The sequence below is a fragment of the Labrus bergylta genome, chromosome 13 (genome assembly GCF_963930695.1).
Source record: "Labrus bergylta chromosome 13, fLabBer1.1, whole genome shotgun sequence".
Lineage (NCBI taxonomy): Eukaryota > Metazoa > Chordata > Actinopteri > Labriformes > Labridae > Labrus > Labrus bergylta.
In genome coordinates, this window is record NC_089207.1 from 26,102,625 (window position 1) to 26,126,101 (window position 23,477).

The 23,477-nt window shown below is 40.4% G+C and overlaps 1 protein-coding gene across 6 annotated transcripts in view; it reads left to right on the forward strand.

The window, feature by feature from the left end:
- The first annotated feature begins 1,708 nt into the window (after positions 1-1,708).
- The window catches only part of fmnl2a (formin-like 2a), a 51,807-nt gene continuing 30,038 nt past the window's right edge, over positions 1,709-23,477 (forward strand). For 4 of the 6 annotated variants that reach the window (XM_065961864.1, XM_065961863.1, XM_065961862.1 and 1 more), the window contains exons 1-3: positions 1,709-2,401; positions 17,323-17,406; positions 21,632-21,712. In XM_065961864.1, coding sequence (XP_065817936.1) covers positions 2,288-2,401; positions 17,323-17,406; positions 21,632-21,712 — 279 coding nt within the window. In that variant the 5' untranslated portion in view covers positions 1,709-2,287. The remainder of the gene's footprint in view (positions 2,402-17,322; positions 17,407-21,631; positions 21,713-23,477) is intronic. The other 2 variants (XM_065961867.1, XM_065961865.1) reach the window with 1 other exon arrangement.

Below are 23,477 nucleotides of genomic sequence, written 5' to 3' on the forward strand. Positions count from 1 at the left end.
CCCTCCCTGTTGAATGGGTCCAGCATCCTGAATGAAAGCACTGTGCATCTGGAGAACCTCTGGATGGTCTCCAGAGCGCTGCATGCTGATGTCACCCTGTTGTGCGTAATGTAGTCTCCACCCTGTCAGCAGATCAGATTTCAGCCCAATGCTTGTTGGGATTTTAAGTGGGAATAAACATGTCAGTGACTGTGGTCTCATAAAAATGTAGATTCAAAAAATCTGGACACAAATGAACAAATGTACTTGAGGGACTGTGCAGTGGTTTCAGATCACTTTGATCAATTGACAACAGACATTTTTAAAAGTCAAAGTCAGGAAATATACAGACCTTACATTGATGGTGGCTGTTACATTTCAGTGCTGTAAGAATAACCACGCGACACTACAGCAAGCATGCAAAACTGAAACTAAAACAGCTAAATGGAATGTTTCCTTTTTGGAAAATGATAAAGGGATTTACACTGGACAAAAAAAAAACCTGTCTGTTTCTGAAAATAAATGTTAAAGAAAAGAATAGGATACAGAAAAAGTTAAACACATCAGAAGCATCAAAATAATAATGTGACATGCTACCAGGCTGTATTTTCAAAGAAATGTATTTTATTATAGCAAAGACAAACAACAGATCATTTAAAAAAACCTCTCATGGACGCCCCTCAAGTAATAAATAAAAACAAAGATTATTAATGCAGTTACGCTCACACTTTAATCAGTTTAATGTAACTTTTTTTTATTGTGACGGATAAGAATAAGAGATGAAATGAAATGAAAATAATCTTAAGACTCATATTGTTACCTTCAAAGTTGAGGTCTTAAGTTCAATATCATGATGATAATGATTCATTGCTTTGGGTAATATACTCCAACTAATGTTAATCTCTCTGTTTTACAACGTGTGTGAGGTCATTTACAATAGCAGGCTGGTTACAAGATGCAGTATAATACACTTTTTTTTTAAACAGGCACTTTATTATGGTTATATAAACTTGTTACATTCAGGTGTGCTAGTTGCAGTATATTGAAAATGTTGGAAAATACTGAAAAAATAGATAGCTAATACTTGTCCAAATATCTGCTGTGACCTTTATATAGAGTCCAGTTGATCCACAGTGGTGAAGCACTCACTAGAGCTGCTGGTTTAGACAGTCATCAGCTTTAGTTTATGAAAGATTGTATAATATGATAGTGAGTCTAGCTGACCTCAAACATGTGATCACAACTCGTGTGAGTGTTTTTTCAGCTGCAGAACGACATAAACCTTTTTCACAATGTTGAGAAGGATCATAGGCTATTAGTCATAACTCTCTCACAGGAGACACTTTGATTTGTCACATGTATTAATCATAGACTTAGCTGGGTGAATAATTGACAAATCATCTAACAAACTTGTGAGTTTCATTATTAAGAGATAACTCTAAAAATGTGTTAATGTCAATTACAAGTATTGGATCAAGCATATGGTTGCACTTGGACAAATAAAACCTGAACAGAAATACAGCCTATACCCCTCATGAAGGGGTCGTCTAAATAGCATTTGGTGGGGGGGCATGGAACCAAGTTTGTTGCCTCTCACGGTGAACTCAAAGTACCACAATGCAACTCACAAAATATCATCTCCTTGGCTACAGCTTTGGGTGCTACACCCCGACAAGAAGACGAAGAAGAAGAAGAAGAAGAGGTGGGAGGCTTCCCACTCAAAGGACTCATTGTAGGGAGGGATGATAGTGTGTGCAGCCGCGGTGTGTGTGCTGTTAGTGTGTGTTAGTGTGTGTGTTTGGACCCCCTCCTCCTCCTCCTCCTTTAACTAGCTGGTCAGCAGCTAGCGGAGGGATTAGTGAAGCCTGCTCCACTCACAGTATACCCACAGGCGGACGAGGGGAGATTGCGGTGCGGGTGAATCATGCTCGTCGTCATTACTACCGACTGGGAGTGGAGCCGAAATTGTGCAAGATACGGATAACAGCGCAGGAAAAGGTCCGTGTGGATACAGACAAGTTTTCAGCTCTTTCTCCTGCCATGAAAATGCCTCACAAGGGGCTCCACTCCTGCTGCTCCGCTCGGACCCGTCGCATTATCAACCTTCCTCCCTCACATGTGCTCAATGTTGAAGTAACCACAAGAAGAAACCTCTAAGGAGAGAAGCAAAAAAAAAAAAACAACAACCAAAGAACGCAAGGATATATTTCCTCTTTTACGCCGTTTTCCACAAGTGGAAGAAGAAGAAGAGGGATAAGAAGAAAAAAGAGGGAGAAAAAAGTTGTACTTGTTGGTGAAAGAGGAAAACATGGGGAACGCAGGGAGTATGGACCAGCACCCTGATTTCAGAGGACACAACATGCCTCTGAAGCTGCCAATGCCCGAACCAGGTGAACTGGAGGAGAGATTTGCAACCGTTTTGGTAAGAAAAAAAGAAAGAAGTGTTTTTCATGTGTGTGTGTCTTCTTTGTTTCCTCACCATGCTTCAGTGTCCTGAGACGGGACAGCTGTGTGTTAGGTTGGACCCCTGTTTGTCCAGCACGCCTTGCCTGCTCTTTGTTGTTCAGGAGGAAAAAAAAAAGAAGGGGGAATTCTGACAAGAGTGCAAAAGATAAGCATCTGTTGCATTGCTACCATAAACTACTTGAGAGATTAGACAGCACCTCAGTTCTTTGTAGGTTGTAGACTACTGCTTTTAAAATATCCAGCAGTCACTGAAATACACACAACATCAAATTCCTAGCTTCTTTTAACTCCGAATAAAAGTTAATAAATGAACAGCTATGCTTCTGTAAAATTCCAACTCCATTCATATGAGACACCTGTAGTCAAATTATTGCTTTTATGGCATGCTCCTTCAGATCCTTCAGGTCATTAAATTGAGTTTAAAAGAAAGTATGTGTACGGAAGGATTGGCACTCTAATGCCATATTGAATGATGAAGGAAAAGTGTTTTGGTGATTATTTGACAGAAGTTTGTTACTGTTCTTCTGTTGTCTAGTTCATTGTTGTGGCCTGCTGTGGTTGTGAGTAACTCTTCACTGGTTAAGAGAGCTTCCACTACAAATCAGCTCCCCAGTTGATGAATAACGGCTCGAGTAGAAGAACAGTGGAGCGTTGGGAGGAAATTTGAGAACTGGCAAAATGTGGGTCAAACGTGATTGTCGTCTGGCCTGCTGCTGCTCTCATAAACATTAACGGCTCAGCATGAGGAATTTGACTGAAGCAAGGAAGCAAGTTCATGCAACTGATTGTTAAGTTGACTTTAAGATGGAGAAATATGGTTTAATATTTTACTACTTTTATTAACATGGATTTTTTTTAATTTAATTTTGGTGGTTCTGTTTTGTTTAGACTGTAAACCCATTACTATTAGAGGATCAGGTTCAGTGGGAAGTTAAATCAATCACTGTGTGAATGCTGCTTGGCTGATGAATCCCGTTGTTCCCTGAAGGCACCGACTTTGGGGGTTTGAGAGGTTTGACGTCACGCCACAGAGGGATTTAGGTCTTTTTCTTAATCACGTCTGCTCTGAGAGTCACCTACTTTCTTCAACTCGTGAGAGGTCTCTCACCTTCTGGATTCACAGACAACCTGAACAGTGAACACCAGGGTGGAGAAAATCTTTAAAGAACAAGATGCGTGGTTGACAAAACGTATCCTTGTGCCTTCCAGAAAACAAAAACACAGATCTACCTGTCTAACTGCAGGACTTCATGGGTTGGCTGTCAGAAAAGCTGATCCTCGTAGCATGTCAGGAACTCCCCCGCTCCCTCCCTCCCTCCCTCCCTCCCTCCCTGCTGCCAGCATGATGCCTCAGCTCTTGCAGGGATGGAAGCCCTCCAGCATTAGAGGAATTTAGCACTATAATCACTGCATTTAGTGTTATTTACTGCCATTTAAAGTCTAATGTGTCCCGGCCGTGCCTGATGGCAGTTGGCTCCATTGATTGCCGCAGTGAGTGGCACTGTGTGACTCTGATGACCTCACTTGAGTTTGAATAGCAGATGATTGGGATGATACCTCATCATAGCCTCTCAGCCTGCTTTGTGTCACAGCAACATATGTGGCCTATTCAGCGATGAATTAAGATTGAAGTGTGCTTGGCTGCTGATATACAATTCTTTTACTCGCTCGTTAATCAAGTCAAAGTTTATTTATATAATTCTATAATCAGCCTTATTCTGTCACATTAACACCCACAGTGATTTGATTGATCTGTTTTCCTCTTTTTATACTTTTATCAGTCCTACATTTTCACTATTAATGAGCTTTTTTAGATTTAATTCAGCCCAGGCATGCTGGAATAGCAGCAGGACTGTTTACCTGCCACTCCTCATAGGTTTGATCAACAGACCAGCCCAGGATCCCAGCAGGGATCCATTTGGATTAAAGGCTTGTGCTGTGTGCGACCACATTCAAGCACTCGCCTCGCCAAAACCCTTGAATTTCTTATCAAGGACGGAGAGTATTTGAAATCTGGCTCCATGCTGTAAGGTGCAAAAAGCGTCCTTTCATATTTTGTCTCATGATCTTGATCATCTGAGACCACATGTGTGGGAGCAGCATACATTTAAAAGCAGGCTAATTCCTACAGTAAGACATTTACAAGGAGTGTATAAGCTGGCTCCAGGAGCCCCTGAAGTCACATTCACACAACATTCAATAAAGCCTGTTTTACAAATGAACATGTTTACATCCTGGTACAAAAAAGGGAATAGTTCTGATTAGTTTTTGTCCTCACTGGCACACGCTGTACAGGGGGTGAATTTTCCAAAAACGACTCTGTTTAGATTTTATGAACGATACGTGTTATCCATGGTTAGACATGTAGAGGACATGATTGACAGGCGGGCGCGATGTAACGGTTTGTCACAACCCGCCTCAGCTCCAGCTCTTAGCAGTCCGTTAGGTCGACTGCAAGTAAGGCTGAGACAGGATTTCCAGCATGGCGGCTGCCGATCAGCTTCCAGAGCCCCCCTAAAACATGGGTGATGTCACTCAGGCTTTGTCCATTAGAGTGTATGGTTGAACGGGTGTTTATCATTTTGCATCAATTGTGAAATTGTGCAAATAAAACTGCCTCTTGGGTAAGGTTGTGTTGTATTGTATCCAGCATTCACCAGCATACATAACAGTACTTCCAGTCATTTACTTTAGGTCTCTTTTACACGTTTTACCAGTCACATACTGGGATCAGGCTATGTTCTATTGTGGTACCACTTTTCTGTGCTTGTGGTTTTTTTTTTGCTGCTGGCTGAGTCGACATTTTCTACTTAATGAAAAGCTCCCATTGAAGTCTATGTCTCGTGAATCCCTGGAGCCTGGGGCTGATCTTGGAAATAGACTGAGGCTAATTGTAATGCAAGGCCTCTGCTGTGATAAGAGAGGCCAATTCACATGTGACCTTGGCCATGAAGTGAGGTTGAGCTTCACTCATTGTTTAATATACGACTGTGGGCTCGATTTCCTTGCAGGTGTACACTGCAATTTCAGAAGTCTTTCCCTAAATGGTTTGCTGTGTGTTTAAAGGGATACTTCACCCATTTGCATTACGCTTTGTATCATTAGAAACCTGGTAGTATTTTTGAATGGTCGTGCATCCCGCCCTCATTTTCCCCTGAGATGGGAAATCTTTTTATTTCTGAGTCTGAAAAGAAGCTTCCAGTGACACAAAATCGTCATTTTGCATCACTGGAAACTGTTGCGGGTGAAGTTTCCCTTTAAGGCCTGTTCTTTGCCAATCGTGTTCTTACTGTTTTGAGAGCAAAGGTTTTCCAGTACTGAATTCAGATATTAGCTCACTGTGGAAACCATGTTTGCAAGACTTCACCTCCTGCTGTGGCTGCCAAAGTAATTCCACAAGAAGATGGATTGCAAATCAATATAAGCCAGTGTCATTTTTTTGTGCATTGCATGCAGTAATATCCCAGTGAATAAACTGGTACTGTATGACTGGCCATATCAGCATCATATCAGCAGATCAAGTTTAATCTGCTGTTATTACATAATCATTCCATCATCGACATTTAGCAGAGCATCAGAGGATATAAGTAAAGCTCTGAAGTGGCAATTTAGTGTCTTGGTCTAAGTGCACACTGGCTGAAAGCATGTGAAATGACTACAATCACAGCTCTGTGAGTCACATGTACAGTATGAGGACCACAGGAAAAATGACTTTTGAGTAACAGGAATTCAACTCAGGCCTCATGTTTGCCTCTCTGCCTCAGCTCACCACAGAGTTGATATCAAACATTAGATCGTACCCACTTCCAGGAGAGCGTCCACTTCAATCTGCACAGCTGCAGTGTTTACTGAATATCATTGCTGCTGTCAGGGAGGCCCAGAAGTTTACAGCCAGTACTCGTTTAAATGCCATATGGGGGACTATAGGCTTAGCTGAGGTTGTAGCTGCTCTTCTCAATAGTCTGCCCAGATTACATCTAAGCTGCTTTGTTAGAAGGCTGCTGAAGCATCCCGAGCTGCTGTTATTTGTGCCCGGGCCCTGCATCTGAAATCTACTCCCAAGATTAATCATATGAGTAGCCAGAGACTGATTTGTCACATTGAGAGGTCCAAGCTTTTTTTTTTTTTTAGTCCTTGATTTATTTATAAAAAAAATGATTAAAAAAATTAAAAGCATTTTTTTATATAAACAATGAGTCAGATTTGTCTTTATTTTAGGTGTCACTTAGTGTGTTGAATCCACTATAAACAATTAACTGACTGCAGTCGACATAATCCAGAGCATTTTAATGGTCTTACAGCTTTTTTATCTGCTTTTACAGCCAATTGTTGTACAGCAACTTAAATCATTGGGTTCACACTCACACTTCTCATCAGTGTTGTTTCTATCAGAAGCTGGTAGCTTTAAAGATATTCAGCCCAACATACTGTATGCTACCTTCACAACATCATCGTCATAAAAAACAACAACATGAAAGCAAAGCAAGCTATGGATGAATCTGAAACACGGCTATCTTAACACTCAGATTTTGTTCACAGGAGTTGGTGGCAAAACAAAACAACAAAAGGACATTGAATACTAGACTTTCAATTTGTAAGTGCTGAGAAACCTGACTCCAATAAATGCTGCTTTCATCTGCTTGGTGTCTTAATAGTCCATTGTTTGCTAACATGTCATTAGCCACAACAGCTTTATATAACCATCGTGTGTCCCATGAGTCTGTGATGCTCAGTTTGTGAACTTCTGCCCTGAGGCACCCAAAAATCTGGAGTGGTGCTGCTTTAAACATATCATTGTTTCCAGTCTTTAAAGAGATGTGTATAGTTTTCAATGTACATTTTGTGTGTTTTGTTATTTGAAAGAAATAACCACAAGAGATGCAAATGGGTTTTTTTTTACAGTCAGGTTATCTGTCAGCTTGTGATATGTCTCTCCTAGTGTTTCCTACTTTCAGCTCGTTTTTTAGAGCACAGTGATCCCTTCTTTTCAATACTATACAGGACCCAGGAAGTGACTAAGCTAGCCCTCTAAGTTTTTCCACGTTGACTCCTCTTCATTAAAAATCAGCACAACGGGCATTGTCTGAGGAGCAGAGGGTGAACAGTGGCTGAATCCCGTGCAGCAGGCCTCCAGAACAGAGCTGCTCATTATTCTGTGGAGAGCCCAAGACGGAGCCTGGCACTGGACCCAGACCCGGCAGTGTGCGAGAGGCCACCACACATACCCAAATAATGTGTGTGTGTGCCTACTATTTGTGTATAAGCATGTGAGTTTCTGCTGAGTCGGAGCCCCAGGACGCTCACCCACCAATTAGCCGTAACAGAGCCGAGCATGAAATGCCCGGGGAGCAATGAGATCCAGCATCCAGTGCAGGCCTGTGCAGCCTCTCGGAGGAGGATGTGAGGTGCTGTTGTATTGAGCGATAATGTGCTGCTCAAAACCCCGAAGCGGAGCCTTGAGGCATGTTGCCTTTCTTGCGGAGGGGTCAGCTGATTATTTAGGAACAGGTCTGCTGGCTTTGAGCTGGCACTGCTGAGCTGAAACCACTGGGGCTTCAATCAGTATTGTTGCTCTCAGTTCAGTTTTGACATCGGCACGTCTGGGGGTGTTTGGGTTTTCTGCACTGCTGCGTGGGTGGCAGAGTGCGCAGAGTACTGACCAAGCAAAAAGACTATTGATTTACAATCTGTAGACTAACTTCACAGGGTTTTTAATCTGATCAAACATTAAAAAAAAAAAAACGTCTGAGACCCTTTTTTAACATGCTATAATCTCAAGAGTGAGGATTTGTTATTTCCTGTCTCGGATACAGGAAAGCAAAGGCATTTCAGTTTTTCTTCTTCTTGACTCTCCTGAATTGTTGCACTGAATGCAAACTCTACTAGAAACAGGTTAAAAGAAAGCAAACTTTCCCCTGGCTGTTTTTTTTGACGTCATTCGACAGTGTGTGTTTCCTCTTGAATGCAGCCTTGTGCTTGGCCCTGGCTGTCGTTGCTGTAGGTCTTCCTGTGTGAGGAGGAGCAGGTGTAAAATGATGCAGCCTGCAAAAGGCCAGCGTGGTCCTTTTTTCTTTTTGGTCCCAGCCAGTCGCCAATGTCATCCAACAGGGCCAGTCCAAGGGCCACACAAAAGACCAGGAGAGTCATTGCTCCGTGGAGGAGTGCATTATGGGTCTTGATCTGTTTGTGCTCCAGGGTGGCAGCTGTGCCATTTAAGTGACGCTGCCATGGCCAAAGTGCTGCACAAGAGAGGCTGTTTTTGTTATGAATGGTTAGGAATGAGTTGATATTCGGTATTGAGCTTTATCAGAAATGGAGTACTACAGAGCCTTCAAATGTCGGTGTCAGTGTGACAAAGTATACTCCTGTTGTGGCTTCAGGGTCTAGCTTTATCTTGTGGCATTGATATTGCTTTCCTTTAAGGCCTTGAGCTTTACTGAGTGTGTTAACAGTTTGATTTAAGGCTGGATTGCGTAATCATTCTAATGATATAATGCTTTGCCTCATTGAACTCCATTATGCGGCTCTTTGGGACTGAATAATGTGGATCTTTGAGGCCTGCATAAAGGCGAGTACTCATGCTGTATCAGCTGACATTTTGGAGTTTTTTTCACACGTGCATCTCTGACTTTTTGTAAGCATTCACAATATGCACCCTGTGTCCTTCCCTCCAAATGTCAATGTGTGCAGACTGAGTTGTAACACGGTTTATCATCCCCTAAAGGAACGTACAGTAACACTTTGGTGTTCTGCACTTCACTTTAAAGTTGATTAGTTTCTTTTTTTAGTCGGTCTGTTTTGTGTTTTCTTGCAACATATGCTGCTTTTGAAGCCTCCTGAGTCAAAAAAAAGGCAGGTTTTGTCGGGTAACGACTTGCCAGAATTAACATCCGCCGAGCTGAATGGGAGGTCCTGTTGCATATGAATGTCCTTCAGCGCTCTTTGCCAGAGTTTGATATAGGCCCCATCACAGTCTCAGACAATGCAGCAGTCTGTTGTTTTAGGCTTTATTGGACAGATGAGATGCCTCACTCCCCGGACCCCCCACATAAACCCACAGCAATGTGAAGCCAGTATGTATTTCAAGTAGAACTCAAAAAAGAAGGGTCCTCCTCAAATGTGGGTCCACAGATTCATAGCACCCCTATTCTTCTATTTTTTTACACTGGACAATACAGAATGACATTACAGAGCTGACCACCTGCAGTTCAAAGTGCATCAATCACCTCATTAGATGAAGTCACTGAGCAGCTTATTCTCCACTTCTATTGTTCAAAGACAAAAGACTCGAAGGGAAATTATTAAAGGAGACAGTCTCTTGATTGTGGCCTCGGTGCAGGAGGAGGTGTAGATATAATGCATCACAGAAACAATGTCAGCACCATGAGGAATGTGTAAATCTGACTGTGCTGTTTTTCTACATCAAAAAGTTCACGAGAGAAGAGCAGATGCGCACACACTAACGAATAGCAGATGAACATTACTATTAATTTATCACATGTCTTAAAGGATCAGATTGCTTTTTTCTCACTATATCTGTATATCTATATCTTAACTATATGCAGAACATTGCTACATGGTGACTTTGCAGATGAGTGTGGTATTATAAGTTTGGAAGATGTAGTTAATGAAAGACAGATTAAAAGCTCTTCTGGATTATACTTAGCAGCCTCATTAAATTAGTCAGCCTCTTTTTTTTTTTGTGATCTCACTCATCCCACGGCTGCCCACTCAAATAAAGTTTAATGATGTAAAAGTACCAAAACTTCATCCTTTTTAAAACTGTTACATGATACACTTCAAGAAAACCTGTGATTTCTTTCTATAGTGCTCTCCATGTTCATTCCTATGAGCCGTTGTTTATCTTTTATCTGTTAGATAAACAACCTTCCTGCTTTGTATTATTTGTTCACTTGAGCAGGAACATGGACTCCACCTTAGTCCCGACAATTTCGCAACCTCACAACATCTGGCCCGGCTGGAACTCCTCTGTGTTCGTGCATCAACTGTTTTATTTGGACAACTTCCTGCTGCTCTAAAGAGACTCCATAATGTTTCCGGCATTTGGAGAAGCATAAAGCGATTCTGTATCAAGCCAACATGATATCACTCACAATGTAAATATTGTACCATTTCTCTATGTTTGGAACAAAATACAACCAAGTACATGTTATGGATTTGAGCACAAGACAAATCAGACAGCCTAGCTTTATGGTTTTATTGTTGCACTGATAAGCTCCTGTTTGTGCTACACTAAGGTAAATGAATGGAATTTCATTGGAATGTGTGCTTGTAATAAAGGGGGGAAAATGAGAGGCCAGGCTCAAACATTTGAACTCCCCATTTGGTCGCGAGACATTCCACTGAACAGCTTCGCAAACATAAACTCTTCAGTCTCGATGGAGGAGGCTGCTGAGCCAGAGCAGGGGGTCCCGGGGATTACAAAACTAATCTGAGGACAGACAGGGGACACCTGTGCCCTCAAAGAAGGCAGAGGATTACGGATCCACGTGGCGCTAATGAGGGGAGGACAGTTTGGGGTGGAACGGCACATGCCTCTTGGGTCGACCAAATCCTTTCTCCCTTTTGTAGGAAGTTATGGCTTAATAGCTCTACTATGAAGATGACAGATTTGGATTCTGCAGGGTTCCTTCAGTGCCTTGCAGAGACAATGAGAAGTAAAATATGTAACATAGTGTAAGAGAGACCTCTACAGAACACAGTCATTTCCGGTTTATTAAGCAATTTGAAAGTATTTGTTATAACTAGTTGTCAGTAATGGATGCAGTCAGAGGTCTTCTTGTTGTGGCATGTATTGTGGAGTTTGTAATGCTCAATTAAAAAGACAGCTAGAGAAGTAATAACTTAGAGGTTGGAACATTGCACTGAATGATGCAAACTGGGTGTTTATAACAGAAAGAGAGGCGATGTTGAGGTCATCAGTTAGATCTGACGTGTATTGCTTGTAAGAGCGATGAAAACACATGAATGATTTGGATAAAATTCTGCTTTCTCATATGGCTCAGTCTGAAAAATAGGAGTTGTTTGTGGTTGTGGTGCATTAGCAAGGAAATTAGGTAGAGATGGAAGTAGGAGAGGAGAGTGTGGGTGTGTCTCTCAAGCACATTAAAAGACCAAAGACCCCAAGGACGAATCAGTTCCTGCTCTAAAAGATATCTGAGCGAAGGCTGGGTCTGAATGCAATGCCCACTTCTCAGTTTCAGTCTCTTCTTTTATACAATATGCACATAGAGGACATATTCAGGGACTTCACTGATGTTTGTTTCCTAAATACACAGCATAAAAACCAAGATACCAAGGCAAGAAAAACAAACTTTTTTAATGATGTTATTGACTTTAAGACTCACAACCAGAAATGAATGACATAGCTTTATTCTTTAAATATATGTATACCTTTATTCTACCTATGATTTTATCTTTATGAGCACAACACATTGATTGCTCCCCCTCCACAAATCTGTACTGTTCTTGTTGTCTTTAGCTCTTTTGTAGATAACATGTTTTATTTTATTTGTCCACTTCCTCTTACACAAAGCAGTTTGAGTCTTGATGAAAATACCTAATCTTTATTGAACATAAAGGTCAGTATGTATGATAATACAAAACACAATGCACAGGCCATGGATAAAAGTTCTAAAGTTTTTGATCCCAAAAGTTGAGTTGAGTTTTTTTTTGTGAGGGCATTTTTAATGAAGAATAAAATGATCTTAATAAAGACAGAGACTTACAGCAAGAAGATTCAATATACAACAAAGCTGATCATCCAGTTAGACCGCAAACAAACTGTCTTTGGTCGCCTCTCCTGGGTTTGGACTTTGAGAACGTTCTTGAACATATGGACTGAAATAATCTTTGTCAATGAAGCATCACTGTTAAATGTGTCCCTGTAGTGATGTCAATGGTTGAAGAGGAGGTTTAAGTTGTCCTGTCTCTTTGTTGTTCTGGGTTAAAGGATGATGTAAACTCCTGAAGATCCAGCAGCCAATTTGAGTCTATACACGGAGGCTTTCAGGGTTTTCTGTTCTAAACTCACCACTGTTCAAATGGCCAGTTTCTCAGTTTTGTTAACCAAGTCCACATCTTTATGCAGCAACACAAGCCCTTCATGTGGGCCATGTGTGTTTGCTTTTGTGGGCAGCTGTGCCTCCGCAGACCCCCTGGAAGGTGGTGGGTGGTTGGCAGGCTTAAAGCCAGCTGTCTATTTTTACTCTTTTTCTGACTCAAGCTGCATAATGAGAGGATGCATGGACACTAACAAGTTCATCCCTGATCCGTGTGTTAAACACTGACTTTAATGTATATCAGTAACATTGATGGAAGCCTCTCAACATTAACAGTCCACATTGTTGTGTAAGGCTGATGTTGTGAATATTCTTTTCTCTTTCTGCGTCTGAGTCACTAAAGTATCAGTTCAGGTTTGAACTTTTTGTTCCAGTTTCCAGTTTCAATCAAACTGCTCCTTTTAGACTCAAAGTCCGTTCAGTCTACTCAATTTTCTGTCCTTCAGCATCATTTTGCACACTTCTTTTATGGTCAGTCTCTTTCTTTTTTAAACCAACTGTACAAAGAACCCACAAAGTATGAAAAATCTCACTAGAGCTGAGAGTAGACGACACAAAGAAGGCTAAAAAAAGTGAAATGTGACAGCAACCTTTTTCAGAATCAGAATCAGAATCAGAATCTGAGTGCCAAGGAATTTGACTTGGTGTATTGGTGCTAAACAATTAACAAGGAAATAACGCAGAACTAGCAACAACTTAAATAATACAGGATAAGAAGCTATTACAATATATAAAATAGAATTTAAAAATGTAAAATATAAAAAACACAAAATGTACAAAAGGTGCAATGTAGGAGCCGTGTAGTGGACTATGAGAAAAATAAACCATACAGTGTATTTAACCTACTCACAGAGTGCATATAAAGAAAATACATTTTCATTACTTATTCAACACTACAACATTAAATTAATGAATATTTGCCTATTATCCTCGAATCACCTACAGATGTTTCCGTTATGATAAAGTGTCATGAAGGTGTTAGTCAGCAGTAATCAGCAGTCACTTTGTTTTAGATATGGTTGTCTCTAGTTCATGACTCAGCATTGTTTTGTTAAATTCACAGTCTTTGTAATCTTTCTGGTTGGCACGCGGAGTCCTAGGTATGTTGCCAGGTTGGAAAAAGATACAGTTTTTCTCCCTTTTAAATGATGGACAATAAATGTGGTCTATGATAAAGAGAAGTTCTGTAAGTTTTCATGACTTTGATACAGAGTAAGTGTCACCTTTCAACCTGGAAAACAAGGTTACTTATCCTGATATAAACGTTCAGTTGTTTGTAAAGCTCGATCCAACACTTGAAGGACGTTGAGCCAAAACTCACAGCTTCAGCTCTTCCAAATGTTTGTAATGGTACTAAAGTACAGATGTGGGACAGCTGCTCTGGAGATGAGTTCTCAGTTTGGCAGTGTGACATGAGGCCAGACACGATGGAGCGTTGAAGGCCAACATTTCACAGAAAAGAGGGCTTGGTCATCTAGCTCGTCATCTTCATTTTGTTTGCAGTCTAGAGGGAGTTTCTCTGCGTTATTATTGTTAAAAACAATGTTTGTCCCTGTTTAGTACATGCTTCATATTCTTTTTCATGTTCATTTTGAAAGATTGTCCATATTTATGGAAGCATCTCACACTCTGTTCTTTCTTTAAAAATACAATTACCACTTTTGCGATCTAGTTTTTGACTTAAAATATTTTTTTCCCGTGTAATCCTACTTACTCTCTTTGGTTGTTCTTTAATTACCCTTAAATTTCCCGATGAGTTATATTTAGGTGTGTGTGTTTTGGGCAGGGTGGTCTGCCAGCAGGTGTTGGTGAAAGGCTGCCACACCCTCCTCAACATCACCTCATTAATAACACAGACGCAGAATTAGTGTGACTGTAGACTTAGGGTAACCTGACCCTGGCTCTCTGAGTGCCTGTCACAGCTCATTAGCAATGGGATGAAGTGACGGCTGGTAGAAGTGCTTCTTTTTTGCTTTAGTTGGAGCCTCACCAAGCAGGAAGCCCACAGCTCAGGGCACCACCTACCCATCCAGTCTGCACCCACACATTAAATTATTCTCAAACTAGGCAGAAGTGAAGTCTGTGTTTACGATTGTATGTGATATAGTGAGAGTATTAGTGGCTTTGTGTCATTAAATGTAACAGCATACTTAGGTGTTGAATTGTCTTTTAATGTGTTTAGGGAAGGACAGTGGGTTCTAAATCTACGCATCTGTTTAGCAGCCAGACTAAATCAATAGAGCCTATCTGACTTGAATTCCCCGCAGTCAGCACCGCAGCAATCAGCCAGCCGGCAACATCTGCTGAATTCTAATGCAATTTCCTGCTCATGCTAGGAGAGCAGGCTGGCTACAACCTCTGTTTATATCAAATAAAACTTCAGTGAAGTGCTTGAAATCCATTTTTTAGCATCCAAGGTTGATACAGATCCAAAGCGTTTTTGTTCTCTTATATTGGGTTTTCAATTATTTGTGCATATTTATTGGCCCTATTAAGCAGCTCTCTCTCTACATTGATTTCTCTTACAGATGGAAACTTTTAAAATTAAAATGGGTAAATTGATAGGAGAGGAATTTGTGATGTACCATTCAATATTGAAGAAAATAATATTTCTAAAGTCTAAAGCCTGTCAGGGATCAGACTACTCGATCAGTGTCTGACTCCATCCTGGTTTTACTCGCTCATGGAAATAGGCTGGATCCCAGGGTTTTTCCTCATCCATCTTCCTCTCGCCCCCCCCTGTGAGCGCGGCTGGAAAAGTAGACGCTGAGCGCTGAACACACACTGATAAATGATCCAACCCATCGGATGAAAAGAGGAAAAGAACCCCAAGCCGAGCTGTCCATGATGGCCACATTTTCTATTCTTAGCAATGGAAAATATTCTCCTTAAACCAACCTTTAATATCCTTCATAACAGCACGAGTCATGGCTGATTTCTCTTTATACAAGGCTTCTGCAGGACAAACCTTTATTGTGTAAATGTTTGTAATGTATTTTTTTGTGTTTTCTGTGGGGGGCTAATGAATCTCCAGCAGGGTCACAACATTTTCTGCTAACATGTTGAGATTTTCTTCATCATGTAATTGGGGCAATTAATTATTATTTTTTTTTAACTGTTTCCAGCTTTTCTAATTCACAAGAGGGCAGAGTGAATCATGTGTGTGACGTAGAGCCAGAATGAATAGAACTGCGGAGGTGTTTGTATGGAAACGAAAGGAAAGATATCAGGATATAGAAAGACCTGTGTAACTGTTTTAGATCGTTATTTTTTTGGGTTCTCTCTGACAACATGTTAATCGACACATGGGTCCAATTAGATTTGTCCTGAACAAAAAGAAAAGCTCTCTTCTCAGGAAATCATTCTGAACACAATAATACAACTGGATATTTAGTTGATTCCCATCGGGAGAGTGAGGGAAGGAAGAAAAAATGTGACCAGAAATCAGTCCACTTTTTCTTTCACTCTCTCATTACTCAGAGCGATGTCTGGTCCATGAACTGGTGAAGTTTAGTTTGTTGAGGTGAACCTCAGTCTCCTGGTTCTCAAGTTTAAAGCGTTGACTCGGACAAGAGAGCTTAGATGTTTCTCCTCTCTTCCTCAGTGTCATAACCTCCGCTTAATTAAGAGGAGACCTTGTCATTGCTTTGTAGTGAGACTTCTCAACAGCACTTTGCATTGGAGATATTTTGGGTTTTCTCATTAGTGACTTTTCAGTCAGCGTTTTATTTAGTATGATAGGAAATGAAAAACGAATATTTGAACCTGTAGGAGCTGGCATGGTTGTAGGTTTGAGTTTAAGGCAAAGAGAGACTGGAGAAATATCTTTTGGTACAGTGAAATAGTTTGCAGATGAATGCTGGACAGCCTTACGTCCTTTAATACCTATTGTTAGAACTGAAACTCAGATTCAAAAGCGGTTTTTCAATTCAAACCAATTCCTTATGCTTATTGGAGCAGCTACTCTGTGCACTTTATTTTTTGAGTGTCAAATAAAAAAGCTCAATAGAATGTGTTCAAGATAAGGCAGCTCTTATTTTTTCTGTTATGTTTTCATGAGCTGATTGAATGAATACCACAGAAGAAAACCTAAAACAAAGATAACATTTGTTATTCTAAACTTGCAAAGTTCTTAAATATGAATCAAGTTTATGGGATTAAGCCACTTCACTAATTATTTATCTGAAACTTGCTGGTGAAGAAAATGACGTGATGATACATCTAAGCTTTTATTGTTGATGACGCTGTAGGGGTGCAGGTCTTTAAAAATTAAAACAGATAATGCATCTCTTAATGTTATTGCTTGTTCAGAATTGGCTAGTGGATTGGTAAAGTGATGCTGCGTGCGTCAGTCAGCACAGCAGTTGTTGGCTGTTGTTCCACTTACTTTAAGGGTGGGTGGGGGCTTGTGATGTGAGCTGAAGCATTTCAAATCAAAGTAATCCATTTTAATCTTGTCAAACATTGCACATTGAATAGATAGTATAGAATACAATCCAATGTCCGACGTGTCAAGAGCTTGTGTGAACACTTGTTTTTTTCATTCGTCTGTTGATCAAAATACTGTTAGTTCAAACAGTCAGTTCAGTTTGAGATTTATTTTGAACATCCTTGTTCCAGGAGACTTTTTAAAAGGAACATCATCACTTTAGACTTTGACGACTGTTACTCATGACTGTGTTAAGTGTGATTAATTATGTCTGAATAAAGAGAGAGAGAGCTTTACTAGACACATGTGACTAATAGCATTTCATTACTTTCATCAAAATAACTCTGATCTTTCCATCTCTTTCAGAGCTCAATGAATCTTCCTCCAGACAAAGCGCGGCTGTTGCGGCAGTACGACAACGAGAAGAAGTGGGAGCTCATATGTGATCAGGTGGGCATCAGGAAATTACCTGCATGAAAAATGGTTTGATATAGTGCTGTACAAGTCACGCTTGTATGTTTCCACGGCTGCATAATGACCAAACTCGGAAGGGAAAAATGTAAAAGCTGTGGATTTGTGCACCTCCTGTGGGCAAAGCGGTGCCCTTTATCTTTATCAATATATACATATTTTTTATGCTAAACTAAAACATTATCCTGCTTTCTTCTAACTGGCTAATACATTACTAACCTAAAAACCTTGCCAGAGAAAACGTAAACAAAGACTCTTTGGTGTACATACTATAAATCCCTTCATGGGAATCTGACCCGGTGCCAGCGGTGACAGGCATTAAGAATACTTGTAGATTATCTCTGTTTTCTAGCTAATGACTTGGTTTGTTTTTGTAGGTCATATACAGGCATCAGTATAGAGACTGTATCTTAACTTGTAAATAACTCTCCATAGTTTTATGTCAGCCTAGGTACACAGCTGTAGGGCTTTGAATTATTGAACTGATAATCAAAGTAAGCATGGTGACTGTACTGTCCCACTTTTTATTGCTCTATTGTAGATACTGAGTTTTTAATCCTGCAGGAGGTCTGTTGCTCTGCATGTCATGACCACAGTTCCCATGCTCCATTGCTTGTAAGCCTTTCCCAGCCTTTGCCCACGCCCTTGACTTCCCCAGTTCAAGTAGGTTAAGTGGCACAGCAGGGAGCACACACCAGTATACCAGTTTAAAAAACTCAGCCTGTTATTGGTGTCAGTGCTGCATGTGGGGAATAACAGAGGGTGCACGTTGTTCAGTGAGCTGTGGTCTGAATGCTCCACTCAGCCCTCGTCCACATAGCCAGAGAGTTTTTCTGCTTCTATAGGCAGAGGAGAGAAAAAATGGAGGCTAGATAAAGACCACCACCCACTCCAACCGTATTGACCGGCACTGACCCTGAAGGGAACAGTGCCAGAGAGAGCCGACCTGGCTGCTGATCAGCAGTCAGAGATCCTCTTTCAGTTTGGAGAGGACTCCATGTTTCTCTGTTAGGCCTGAAGTGAAAATGGATGGTTTCCTTGTTATTGTCAGTGAAGCAGTTTCCAAAACATTTCCTCGTGTTTTTCCTTACAAGAATCTTCTTCTTCTTTTCTTTCTTACTGAGAGAGAACAAGATGAGACTGTCCATGTAAATCAGCATTATTCATGTTTAAAATGAATTTGATTAAATGTAGATTTGAAGTTTCATAACTATATCATATTATATTTTTGTCAAAATTCCTGTTCTTATTTATATTGTTAGATAATTAAACTTCTTTTTGTTTTAAATAAGATAAAAAAATGATTAAAAAATCCTCAAAAGTGTTTATTCCTCTCTTGTTTTCCAAACAAGTCTACAACTATGACAGCACAGGCACCTCTGGGAGGAAAGTATTTTCTGTCATAGCTACAGTGAACCTCTTTATGTAACCATGGCAACAGTGATGGAGGGAGGCAAAAAGGCAGAGATGACAACAGGCCCTGCAAACGCCACCAGGGGTTGAAATATTTAACATTTTTCTGGCAATTAGGGGAGAATATATGAAATATGGAGGACGCCCTCGACGTAAAGGTTCAAACTTTCAGCGTACAAAGCAGAAGATATGATGACTTCCCAGTATTCTTTGCAGTCCCATGCCTTTTTCCAACAAGTTTTGTCTCCTGAAGTTGTTCTTAGAGATAGGTCTCTATGCACCCTTAGCCCAGTTTAAAAAAAAGACCTCATCCTTACTCTCAGATCTTCTACACATTCAAACTCTAACTGCCGTAGAGCGTTTCAGAGCGCCTTTATATGTTTTCCTGCAAACCACACATGTCTTCTCTATAATATAATCTCCCACTTCATGTATATTTACTGGCCTTCATTCCGTACATTTCATTGCATGTAACAGGATATATACGGTGCTTGCCAAATCATTTATTATTTTGCGGACTCGCAGATAACTAGCAGAGCATGTCTGTCTGCCTGTTTCTGTCAGCTGTAGCCGTGAGAGCCGGCTCTCTTTCCACATGCCTTTCCTGTTTTTTGTGAGACAGACATTCTGCCTGGAATAAAAGCGATGTTGCTGATAGTACAGAACAGCCCAGAAATCTGTTCAGTATTTGTAGACCGACTGATGGAAACACATTCACAACATGTCATCTATCCCCCAATCTCCCACTTCAGACTTCAGACTTCTTGTTTTCAGTTATTGTGTGTTTTTTTTTTTGTGCAATCCTGTGAGTACAACTAGCTGAATATTAGTAGGACAGGTTGAGGGATCATGTACCTACTTTTACATTTGCAACCTTTATTAGTTTGTGCATCTTCAAGAACTGCAGAAAAATGTATTGAGCTGAGGTCACCTAGGTCATTAAGTTATGTCATAACAACCTAAAAAAAAGCATCAGCCATTTATCTCTTAAAGGAAACGTCTTATATCGTCAAAAAGGTCCAAATTGTGTTTGTGCTGGTCATCTTTGTTTCAAGATAAGGGCCCACTTATACAAGAGAACACAGAAAGATGAATTGGTCCATGAAGCCACAGAAGAAATCTTAGAATTTGAATTAACAACTCCCCCTTGAGTCTAAAGGAACACAGACACAGGTACTTGTAGGTGTCCATCTGATGTCTTTGCACAAGACAACCTCAGAGATCTGAAAGTAGACTTTTCCCTTGAGGTCAGTCGCTGAGCTCTGCAAACTTATTGCTTCGATGAGTAAAGCTTCAACCATCTTAACCACCATCATATGAAGAGTATATTTCACTCACTGATGTGCTCTTCAGTCAATATTATTCTCTGTGCAATGAACCGCTCATGCTGTCAAGGTGTGACTCTCAGTCTGATCCAAATCCAACACTAATCTCTGGTGTTTATATTTAGAGCACAACAGTCAGGGGTTTGACCTAAAACCTGTTCCTTGCTGAACTTAAGACATGTAGGCACACAGCCATACACGTTTAGTCACAATCCCCAGGTAGCTAATGCTTTCTAGCACATTAACACAAAATCAATAATAGAAGGATCTTTTTTTAACTCTCGCTGGCTTAACAGCTTAGACAGTCACAGTCTCCCAGCTCGGTGTTATCAGACTATGACCATGTACTTGAGAGTCTTATCACCTTTCTGATGTCATTACACAGATATTGATGCAGAAATCACTGCTAAGCTTTTTAGTACGCTGCTAATAAACACATTTGAATAAAATGGCAATTAATTGAGTTATCGTGTGCAAAACCATCCATTAACGATCAATCTTTATTTATTTTATAGTTCCAATTCATAACAAATGTTATCTCAAGACTCTTCACAAAAGAGCAGGTAAAATACCTCACTCTTTGTGATATTATTTACAGAGATCCAACATGAATCCATCATGAGCACAGCACTGAGCAACATTATCAAAGTTACAGTGGAAAGAAAAGCGTCCTTTTGACAGGCAGAAACCTCGAGCAAAACCAGACTCACGTTGAACAACCATCTCCTGAAACTGTGTTTGGGTTTGAAAGTGGGATAGAGAGAGAGAGACAAACAGAGCAACAATGAACAAGATAGATTTATAGCTACAACTTCAGTAATAATGGTTGAAGTATGTGTTGTATTAGCAGTAACAGCTAAGTATGACAATAGACTGATCAGTCTAATATTTTCATCAGCAACTGTAATGATGATGAAACGAGAGGACTGATTATGCCTCTATTAAGTATAGAAGACGGAGTTGAGCATATATACAGTATATTGTATTTAATATTACATTTACAGCTCAGATTGTCCACACACAAACCATTATTATTGTGCAACACAGTTATCCCTGAATTAGACCAGAGGTTAATTCTACTAGAAGTCAGTCAGATCTGCAAAATAGTCTTTGGAAAAAAAGCACATGTGACGGTCACAAAGACTTTTTGTATCCACTATAGAGCAGCCTCTAAGTGCTCCAATTTCTTTTTTACGCTTAAAAATAACATATAATCTAATTCTCCTTTCAATTAAGGGATGTCAAAGCCTGACCAGTTTCAACCTGACAGCTCATCATGATTGAACCTACACTAAACATGTGTTCAGACTTGTGATGGAGAATTGTTTTAAACTGATGTATGGCTGTATTGAATAAAACATTCTGACAAAAACTGTCTGGAAATAAAGCAAAATGTATAATATCAAATGTCAGATTTTGCTCTGGTCTAGTTTTCAACCTTTTTTTCCTTTTTTCTTTTGTGACAGGAGCGTTTCCAAGTGAAAAACCCGCCTCACACGTACCTCCAAAAGCTGAGGAGTTATCTGGACCCCGCAGTCACGAGAAAGGTGAGCCCCCTCTAACCTGCAATCCTGTTCTTCTGGGCTGGTTCTTCAACAGCTGAAGCTTTTTCCTTCCCCTTTGACCCCTCTATCTCTTGTCCAGGATATCCCCACTACAGCTGGGCAAAGATTGCACACAGGGCCTCTAGAGTAGAAAGCTTTGGGAAATGGAGTTACAAAACAGTCGACAGTGTGACTCAGTGAGAGAGGAGGAGACGGTTGTTTATCTGGAGCGGCCAGGCTCAAGAAACCTCTGTCCAGCTGAAGTGTCATTAAGCAAGACAGTGAATCCATACCATTCCCTTGTGGTGCGTTTCAGTGGCTGACAGCCTGCTCTGACCTCTCAGTGAGGAAGAGAAGACGTAGAAGAGAAAAAACACAAAAACGCTCACTTAAAGGTATCAGAGAGAATAACAGTGATGAAGACAGAGAGAGGGGTCTAGCTTGCTAATTGCTGCACTGTCATTGCTTTGCTTCATCACAGAATCTAACAGGAGACATTAGAAGCAATGTAGACACATGATTAAAAAAGGTCTTGTGTCGTCTAAGCCGCCAACTCTAGCCGTTTCCCTGGCTGCTTAAAACGAAGCAGAAAGGAGTAAGGGGAGGGGGCTCCGTGAAACAAAAAATCAACCAGCTCTTAGGCTTTGCCAAAATAAAGTCTTTTAGGCCTGAGTGAGCAAGAGCTGTGGGGAGGGGGGGGGGGGGGGTCGCTGGGCTTCTCTGTGATAACCAAATTAACCAACAGACTCTGCCAGAATAGCAACAAATTGTTGAATAATTCAATTTGCAGCCACTGGAGTTGAAACTTTGCATCACAATAAGCCAGCTACAGCAGCATAAACAGCTAGGATGACTGTTGCAAAAAAAAAAGAGAATAACATTGGCTCGCATCGAGGGACGTACACTCCTAACATTCCCAGCACATAAACACATTGAGCTGTTGCACTGGAAAACACTCACACTGGTTGGTTTGATAAGAAGTGAGATACACCACATCTTGTCTGTGCAAGACAGATCAGCCCTGCATTATTGATGTGCAGAAAAGTGATTCACAAATATCACATTAGTCAGGAATGCTGCAGGCCTGCCAGTGGTGCATGGGAAGATTGTGGAGGAGCTTTACCTTTTTAAAGCGTATCCTCATGTTTTGGTATATTTAAACCTTCACCACATGTGTAATGATATTGAGTAAAATTGATTGACTTGATGTTTTATTGGTTTATTATTTGTTCTCTGGCTGAAACTTTTATGCTGCTGTCTTGGCCAGCACTCTCTTGAAAAAGAGATCTTGTATCTTAATGAGAATATTTGACTGGTTAAAAAACAAAATAGCATGGAAGAAAGCTGAGAAGTTGAAGAGCTACCGAAATGAATGAACACGTAATTGATGGATGGATGATACAAACTAAAGTTTAGCTACAAGTTAAGAGTAAATCATTCGAGTAACTGATTAAATTTAGCTAAAAGGCAACAGTCACAGTAGTTAACATAAACAACAAAATTAACTATAAATGGATAAAAATAATGGGTCAAAGGAGCAGTTTGACAAAGCAAACCTTAAGTAGCAGTTTGGTAAAGCTATAGGAAGGAATATTAAATGCTGTAAGCTTCAAGTAGCAGCTTTATGAAGCAAACAAAAAGTAAAGTTGTAGCTTATAGTTAACAAAAAGAGTTAATATCAGTTTGGGATTGTTGTGTAAAAGAAGCAGTCAAGAAGTATAAAAAAGTATAGGGAGCTAAAAGTAGCTGTTAGCAGTTAGCCAGTATA